The 9,739-nt window shown below is 33.2% G+C and overlaps 1 protein-coding gene across 6 annotated transcripts; it reads right to left on the bottom strand.

The window, feature by feature from the left end:
- Nucleotides 1–209: 209 nt before the first annotated feature.
- Nucleotides 210–8,347, bottom strand: LOC127240948 (coiled-coil domain-containing protein SCD2-like). Of its 6 annotated transcripts, none has more exons than XM_051259818.1 (18): nt 7,783–8,342; nt 6,404–6,442; nt 5,953–6,125; nt 5,017–5,089; nt 4,797–4,838; nt 4,606–4,668; nt 4,210–4,259; nt 4,106–4,133; nt 3,904–3,975; nt 3,705–3,815; nt 3,541–3,601; nt 3,205–3,318; nt 2,975–3,096; nt 2,732–2,801; nt 2,391–2,432; nt 1,959–2,002; nt 783–909; nt 210–604 (listed from the first exon to the last, which is right to left on the bottom strand). In XM_051259818.1, the coding sequence occupies exons 1-18, from the start codon at nt 8,170–8,172 to the stop codon at nt 468–470; spliced, it is 1,758 nt and encodes a 585-aa protein (XP_051115775.1). In that variant the 5' UTR covers nt 8,173–8,342; the 3' UTR covers nt 210–467. The 6 variants fall into 6 exon arrangements, with proteins under 6 accessions (XP_051115775.1, XP_051115776.1, XP_051115778.1 ...); XM_051259819.1 differs by having other exon boundaries at nt 2,975–3,093; XM_051259822.1 differs by having other exon boundaries at nt 556–679; nt 7,783–8,347.
- Between the last annotated feature and the right edge of the window lie 1,392 nt (nt 8,348–9,739).

Here is a 9,739-nt window from a genome sequence, read left to right as displayed (position 1 = left end):
GCAGAGACAGACCCCACACGGCAAACAATCCCATTTCGTCAATATTTAAAGGTAAGTTGTTATATGACTTGAAATTGAACCCAAATCTAATCCAATTCGAATACACATACTATATGAAATATCCACGGATGCTTTTTTCTACACCCCTCATTCAATAAAATTCTTATTTGGTTCTATAAATTACTTACCTGAGGAACTCATCCACATCCTTACACAAATTCAACAATTAATTATTACCCGACGATTAACGAATTCTCAACAAACAGCTCACACACAAACCAAACTCTCTCAACCTTTACTTGCAAAATCCCATCTACGAGGTAGTGATAATGATGAAATGACTCGATTGATACAAACAACTTTACATTTTTGAAATCTACAAAACTACCCAGTAATGGAAATTTTTGTGATGATAATAATAGTATTTTGAAACAAAAATGAATAATAGCCAAGGGAAATGTACCAGCTCACTGGGATTCTGGTTCTGGAGGGGCATGCTTGCCGTTGGCAATTGTCCAAGTTGGCTGCCCGATTTCTTTACGTGATGCCTCCCACAGCTGCTGTTCGATTCCCAATTTCCTCAGCTCTGTTACGCCACGCTCCACTGTGGACATCATCCAACATAGCACCCAACTTAAATATCCACACTCCACAGGCCATTAATGTTAATGTCAGGTTACTACTCTTCATAAAACCATAAAATGCAGTGCAAATTACAACATGGAGATACTAACTACAAACAAGGATCTATTTAGCCAGACTCGTGGAAACAAAAAGCTTACCGTCTACAGCATCGTGTATTGTTGGAGAATGCTTGCTGCGGCTTATCCATAACTGAAGTCTGTCTTCTGCAATATCTTCCTCGACACCGTGCGCTTTTGCTCTTCTCCAATAATACGTAAGCCAAGCCTAGAACACAGAAATAATACAGTGATGCACGAACATCGAAAGGTTTACAACTTAATTTCAAATATACCAGTTTAAGCTATGCCTATGAATCCAGCCAAATGCATATTATCTATGAACATCTCAACAGCTTTCTAAGGTCAGAAAATGGACAAGCTACAGCTTCCATGGATTGGGAGGCCATGCCTATGATATAGATGAGATTGGTATATGCAAATACATTTGAAAGAGCCCCTTTATCAGAGACAGCCTATTTATGGGTCACAACTTCAACTATGGTTGATGTACTGATGTCATCTTACAATACAAGTATCAATTAAAATGCTAAAAAATACGAAAGCAGTAAAGATATATATATATATATATATAATTGTACTTCTTGAGCAGTCTTCTAAGACTGTAAACAGCTAATTAGTCCATCAACTAGAAACATAAAAAGTGAAACAAGATATAACTACTCTAATAACAGATGTGTCACCAAAATATGAAAGGAACGCCAAAACAATCTAACCAATGAAAGTGCACACTTAATTGGAATTCAAATCATAAAAGAAATTAGTGTCAGAAGATACATCCATTTTAAACACAATATAGACATTTAATTAACAGAACCATAAACAAAAATCCATCCAGTTCAAGGGTTCCACTGCGAATTATATGGATTTTAGCAGTTTTACTAAAATTATCCAACAATACCCTGAGTCCAACGTGTTCCAGGAAAATTTTAATGTAACTGATGCCCTCAAATATGATACTCTTAACTAATAGATAAAATGTGATAGTGCAAGGATGCCTAACTTTCATCTACACATTGACAACATTTCCATGCACTTCTTTTGTACAAAGGCATCACTTCTCAATCCGAATTAATATAAATATGTCATGCAACATCATTACATTACAATTTAAAACATCATGTAACATGTTAATTGTTACAGGAGTAAACTAATATGATACTCGAAGTCAAAATAGAGCAAACAATAGAGGTATTAACAGGCAGTCTTGAATTATCACATTAAAGAAGCAGGGACATAAAAATAAGCAGAGCAAACCTCCTTAAAAAGAACATCTTCAGACTCCTCTTGACTCAAATTTTCTGCAAGCAAAATTCATATTCTGAATTATAACATTTCAAAATGGTCGGTAGTTGGTACTAGGGATGAAGAGATAAGTTAATTCAGGATTGCATATGAACATAGTAGTTCAAATATTAATTTAATTTTTGAATCTTCAATGCTGAAAAGGAAAGACACACAATATAATTTATATATCTATCAGAGGTAAGTAAAGAGCGTATGTTGGGATGTGTTCGGGTGTTTCAGATTTGAAATTTTTGAATGGAAGATAGGGTTTTTTAATAAGATGTTTTTTAATCGAATATAGGTATTTTAATATAATGGTTTTTAGCAGAAAAAACAATTTCATTGTAGATAGTAACAAACATGAGAACATAAACACAAACAAACACACTACAAGTTTCTCACCAGATGCCTCCAAGTGTTTTGGATCACCAGAAAATTTACCCACTGCAATTTAATAAAGAGTACTTTCAATGAGTAGCAGCTAAAATGGATGGACAAAAATTATCTGAATGAAAATGTTATTGAAGAATAAGGTGTAATCTTTCCATTCACATAGATGCAAACTAACATACTATCTACTTCATGACCAATTAAAAACTTAAAAAGAAACTGGATTTATCTCAAGGCATATAAGATTCATATAAACTTTATTGATTTGCCCAACTTTCTTAAGTTACAACTACTGTAATAATATACAAATGTTCCATGAAACACATTATAAATGTTAACATTGTTGACCAAACCTGAGAAGGATTGCTGAAATAATGACGAACGTCGACCCTGGGCTAGTGCAAGTAAAACAGCATCTTCAATCTTCAATAAAATGGATAAGAAAAGAAGTGAACAACCAGCATATAATATCCTATAATAGGAGCATCCTCCAAGGCTGCAGTAGAGGAGCTAAAATAGTTGATGCTAAACATGAAACTGAAACTGAGCATCAGAATAGTAGAGTTACATGAATTAAATAATAAAAAATCTAGAACCTTCAAGGAAGCTAATTCCCTTAATGCCATCTCAACTGAAAGCATGCTCTCAATATTTCCTTCCCCAGTTAAATCATTCAGATCACGAGCAATCTTGCTTCGATCAGAATCATCTCCACCTGCTAAAGTCAGAATGAATAAAGGCCTGGTTAGTCTTGGAAGAAAGTTTACATGAAACATTTGTGGAAACTTTGTGGATGACCAAATTCTGTCAGACAGAAGTTACAGACCATCCCAAGATTCCTCTCTGGCTTTCTGTCCAGCAGAGATGACAACCTCAAAGGGAAGTGGTGCTAAAGATGACCAGTGCTCATGCTTGGAAACTGCTACATCTGCACATATACCTGCATTGAAGAAAGTTGAAAAAAAAAAAAAAAAAAACACATAACTATAAATTTTTCCTTGTAGATTAAACACAGGTGAACCGTGAAATAATAGAAACCATGAGTGAGACAACCAAGTTTCTTCAGCTACCATATTCATAAGTTTGGCAGTTTATTATAACACGAATACCATAGAGAATCATTTTTTATTTTTTTTGACCAATGTTGTTTTAAGTAGATTACCATAATGTGCAGCCAAACCCCAATAACGTGCAAGCCAACATCTCTTCAAAACAACCTCTTCCTGAATATTAAAATCCAAAATAGAAGTGTAATAGAGCTGTAAACTTAATATTCTGTTTTAATGGAATTTTTTTTTTTAAAAAAATAAGAATAGAGTACAGAACCATCTCTTCATGAGTCAAAATCATCCTTTGTGTCATTGTTCGAAGAGATTTTGCTTCAGATTCAGCATCATGAAGTTGTTCAACAGTAGCTGCTGTCTCATCTTTTAGGTTCTGACCAAATGTTTCAAACATCATCAAAAGTCAAGATGATATTAATTTGAAGGTAGAAAAAACAACTCATTAAGAAATTTGTAACCACCTTAAGTTCTGCACGAAGTGCTGCAAGTTCTTCTCTTCCATCTCTTGTCTGCTTTGCTGCTTTGAAAGCAGCCTGATGTGGAAAACAGAGAAATTCAGCTTGAATGGATGGATATGTAAATACGCAAGCAGTTATACCCACTTCATACACCCTTTAGCATAAGTAGAATATTTATTAACACTAGAATGCCAACATGAGATACCTCTCTTTTCCGTAGAGCTGCTTCCTTCCTGTAAATGGTAAACTATCAGAAATATTTAAGTGCAGATAATGAGGTTACACAACAGTCGAGCATTCGAACATTACCGGCTCAATAGTTTAGCTTCTAAGGATACGCCTTCTCCCAATGAAGCAACCTATTAAATTTAAATCAAGAAGTTAAGAATGATTGAATGTGGCGAATTAACTGGTGATCAAACCAAGGTGTAAACCATAAGGATTGCAATTACAGAAAATTCAATCTATCTAGTTAATGATATTTTAAATATAAAATTATGAGTAGTAGTCCCTGAAATTAGAAAACTGAAAACAGAGAGAGTACAGCAAGCATTCAATTATTTTGTAGTCAAATGAACAAGTCATAAAGCTTCAGAAGAAAGAATAACAAAGATTGAAACAAAGGAATGAACACAATTATGATGTTAATAACTAAAATGATGAAACAAAGTTAATTTAATATATAACTGTTATTGTAAGACTAACCTGTTTCTCGAGTTCCCTGGCTCTGGCTTCTGCTTCTTCACGTTTTTCCTCAGCACAGCGAAGCTGTGGGAACAAACTAGGCGTTATTCCACAAAATATACTTCAAAGAAGATCCTTTTCAGTATCCATATTTTATTATATCCCTTGAATAACTTTCATTAGTTTTCAAAGAGGCAAGTGGGAAAAGTCACCTTATCTAACATTTCTTCATTCTCCTCTTGTAGCATTTCAAGCTGCAAATAAGATACATGTCAAATGATCTGAATATACACAGTTTATTTTCATTAAAAATTATTCACGGTAAAACCAACAATAATGAGAGCATTCAAGTGCCTATGGAAAGCAGCATTAGTACTAATTACAGAACAATGTTTAGAAATATTAAAGAAATTTAAAAGTTAAAAGGCATACTTCATCTCGAAGTGCAGAAGCCTCCTGTTGATTCCCAGAATCTTTTAAGTCACGTCCGACGTCAGAAGTATATCTGCAGGTTTTGCAGACAGAGAAAATTATGTTTTACAGGAAAAAACGTGTATGCCAATTCATACATAATCCACAAGAAAGCATTTGAAAGCAATTTTTAGATTCATTTAGTTAGAAAGTTTTCCAGTCTTGGGTCTTCTATTTTACAAAATGAGTGAATTTGAAGTTGAAGTTGAAGTTTACACCCATGTTTAATCAGGATATTGAACTTCTTTCAGGGGGAAAGTAGGAAACTTGATTTCATTGAGAAGTAAAAAAAACAAAATCAGAGGTGGCTCGATCTACAGCTGAGGCTTAATTCAGATTAATCCCTTTAGAAATCGAAGCTAGGGGTTGTGGGGGGGGGGGGGGGGGAGATGGGGTTGAACTAGTCTTCTTAAAGAGTTAAGTGAGGCTTCATTGTGATAAGAAAGCAGCAATTAGCATAGCACATAATCTTATCCAACATGATCAAACAAAGCATGTATATGAGATAGATCCTCACTTTATTAAAGTAAAAATTGAAGAAATCATTTGGGCTCCTATCCTTTGTTCAGAATACCAACTAGCCAATGTCTTCATAAAGGGAATTGCATCTAGTCAATTTCAAAAGATTTTCTGTAGAATGGAAATGCAAAACATTTTCAAACTAGCTTGAGGTGGGTATTGGAAATATGTCGGATATGGACAGATTGCCCTCAATAAGCTAGAATCTACGTAAAATCATGCCTATTTATTTCAGTATAATATTTCCAGATTTAGCGTAGTCTATATTCATTGTAAAAGAAAAATATGGGTTTCAATCTTGTATAGATAGCTCAATATAGAGAAGAAACTTTCTCGAAATTTCTCAGATTTGAACCAAGTGATCAATTATATTCTTACCTCTTTTCTCTTAATCTGCTACTAGGAGGTTCAATTGCAGGAATTGAGACTGGTGTTTTCAAAGATGGTCTTGGTGGTGCCACTGTATTCGCAGCTGTGCGTACAGACATTGACGTTCTTCCAGCTGACGAAGATCGAACCGAAGGAGTAACGTCCATAAAGTTTCGACCTAACTACATAGCATAAAAATTGGAATTTAAAATAATAATAATAACAAAAATGAAGAAGAAAAGGACAAGCTAATACTCATCATCCACTATCATGTGAGCTGATGCACAACAAAACATGCAAAACATGCAGACCAAAAAGAACAACTTCTCAGAAAAATAAGAGCATTCTGTTAATGGAACACCCAAATAAGCAATCTACTTTTGTGCAAGAACTGAAGCCTCTCCTTTCCAATCAAAAGAATACAGAACTTCTGCATTAAATCAAACTTTTAAAAACTTACTTTATTACTTTCCGTCATCAGTACTTCTCTTGCGAAGAGCTGTTGATTTAAAAAATATATATATTTATTCAGCCAATCCATGCTGATGTGGAATTGATAGGAATAAAATAGATGTCTAGTGCCAGCAACATGAACTACCACTAAGATTATCGCTAATATCTGTCAATTAGCAAGGTCTGATCTGTTTCTAAAAATCAATTATTAAGGAAGATGCCCTATGCTTAAAAAATAATAAGTCTGTCAAGAACAAGGTGATGTATACAATTCATTTCCCCAAGAACTTTAATGCATACACAGATCATGCCCCTTGAGGTCATTCAGACTCATGTTAAAACTTATTCATAAAATAAATAGAATTAGAGCTTTTTATATGTATATATATATATATATATTCCTTAGCAATATAAGAAAAGTAAAAGAATAGCATTCAGCTTCCACAGTTAGATGTAAAATTAGAAATGGCTAAATGCAACAGGATGTATTGCATCGACAACACAGTTACCTATATCCGAAAAAAAAAATTAAATAAATCCAGAAATTGTCACTATCTATAACATAAATTTACGGTGAAGCAAAAGGGAACTTCATTATGTTGGTTTTTATATATTTCGGTTGGATTTCTCTCTTGCATAATAAGCATGGGAGAGTTTTTTTAGTTTTAGTTAGTAAATGATGGCTTCATATATGTAGTATTTTTCAATATATCTATAATTCTTTCATTTGTTCTAGTGAGCAAGATTTTAGCATTTCTTAATGATTTTATTATATTTTTTACTAATTTAATAACGAAACATGGGTTTACACTTTTAAGAAATTTAAATAGATTGATTTGTCCATAAGTGAAAATTTCAAAAGATTAAAAATATAGGAAAGAAAGTGCTAAATTCAAAGGGAATATTCTTATACATTGACAAAGAAATAGGTAAACTTGGCAGTCTAACAAATATCAAAGTAGACTCTTGTGACTGGAAAAACACTTAAAGAGATAACAAAGAGCTTAAAACAAAATTAAATAAATAAAATCACAAGCTGAAAGAGAATTCAACCATCATGTGTTCAGGAGAATATATAGAACATATTGACCTCAAGCAAATTACAAACTAGATGCAAATTTATATCCTGATTGCAAATGCCTAAACAGTCAACCCAATATTTTTTGTGAAGTTAAGTAGGTGATAACAACATAAAGATGGCAGATACATAAGTCATCACATTGCATCGAAGCAGCATATGATTAAATTAACTCCCTGAATGGGTCCTGCAACATTGAATACGACACAGCAAACAAATCAAGATGATCTGCTGCTTCAAACAAATCAACAGAGTCCCCAAGTAAACAAAAACTAATCCATCAGGGAAACAGAAAATCAAATTCTTACCGCAGGCGACGGAGATCTATTCGGCTTGGAGAGCGAAATTCCCGACAAACCACCGGTGCTGTCGCTATGGTCTCTCCTATGAATACTGCTATTATTCGAAATTGAAGTCGGCGGCGGCGGAGGCACAAACCGGAAATTCAAATCATCGTCCTCCTCTTCCTCATCATCGTCGTTCGGCGTCTTGGACGCCATAACCATCGCCAGTCGCTGCGCCGCCGCTTTAGCCGCCACGTTCTGAGTTCGCTTGATAGTCGACATACCCGTGGTGGCGGGAGGAAGCCTAGACCGAGGATGCGCCGGCGATCCCACCGGCGACGACAAACCTGTGCTGCTGGATCCGCCGCTCCACTGGCGGGTGTAGACCGGACTATCAGTCCTATTCCGATTCATAATCGCGGATTTCTCCAGCTACAGACGAGTGATCTGCGCCTTCAGCTAGATTTCCGGAGCGCTAGATTTCGTGGTGGCTCTCGGAACGGGAAATCAAAAGGAAAATTCCGTTGACGGTGGAAAAAAGGGAAGAAAAAAAAAAAAAAAAAACGAGCAGAAGAAATTGGGTAGAAATAAAATGAAGTATTATCAGTCGCCCGTCACCGGAGGGTCCGATATAATAGAACTAGATAATAATATAATAAAATGAATGTACTTCGTCTCAAATATTCTGCAATATTTTTTTTGGTATATTCCAAATACTCTTCAATATTTTTAAAATATGATTTAATTTTTACTTTATATTTTATTCTCTCACATCATTCCAATAAAAAAAATAAAATATATATTTCTTTCTTAGTCACACCATCTAATTTATAAATTATCTTACTTAATACTACCTACTTAAAAATTCATACCAAAAGCAAATGTTGCACCAAAAGCAAATGTTACACCGTGTTTGGGACGAAGACAGTATAATTTTTGGTTGCATGGATCGCAGTAGCAAAGGGGCATGTATTTTCGTTGAGAATGAAAAATAATTTTTTAATTATATTTGTATAAGGCTTATTAGAATTTATTTTTTTAATCTTTTAGTCCATTTTTATTATTTTTAAAATATTCCAAAATTATAAATAGGAAAAAAAATATTTTTGATCTTATTAAAAATTATAGTAATAATTAATTTTGATTTCATAAAAAAAAATAATTAATTTTGATTTTGTGTAATTAGTGTACTGTAGATGACTTAAAAAGCTAATTCAAGTTTTACAAATAGTAAACAAAACATTATTTGCTCTGTTAAAATATGACCATAATTATTATCTTATTGTTTAGTATATTGTTCGTTATCATATTTTAACATAATTATGTTTACTATCTTTTCTAAAGTTACATAGGTTGACCATTTTGTTCACATAGCTTAATATATACATATATATATATATTAATTCAATTAAAATATTTTTTTATAAGTATTTAAAAATATTTAAAAATCATCAAATTTGAAAAAATTTAATATATATATTTTATAATTTTTAAAATTATAAAAGTTTGAACCGAAATTATTTTAGAAACTTCATTGAAATTTTTGACAAAAAATAAAACATACAATTATTATTGATACTTTGGTCCGACTCAACCCACAACTCATGCGGCCATGCCCAACCCATAGGTTAAACTATGTGTTTGTTTGGGGGTTTGGATTTTGGATTGGGATTTAAATAGTAAAAATTTTGAATTTAATAATTGTATGATGTGATATAAATAAGTGTTGATGTGATGTTTTGAATGTAAAATTGATTTTTAGTATAATATAAAAATAACAAAATAAGTGTTTGATATAATGTTTTTGGAGAAAAATTTTGGATGAATACTAGGTGTTTGACAAAATCCTACAAACGAACACACCCTATGTAATCCGGATCCAACTCATAGAAGCATCTTTTATTTATCTCATCCATATCATATGCATTTCAACTTCAACGCATTATATTTAATATTTTATAGGACTCATAATAATTTATTT

This window comes from Andrographis paniculata, unplaced genomic scaffold (genome assembly GCF_009805555.1).
Source record: "Andrographis paniculata isolate CXL003 unplaced genomic scaffold, ASM980555v1 Contig80END, whole genome shotgun sequence".
Taxonomy (NCBI): Eukaryota; Viridiplantae; Streptophyta; class Magnoliopsida; order Lamiales; family Acanthaceae; genus Andrographis; species Andrographis paniculata.
This window is presented reverse-complemented; position numbering and strand designations above follow the sequence as displayed.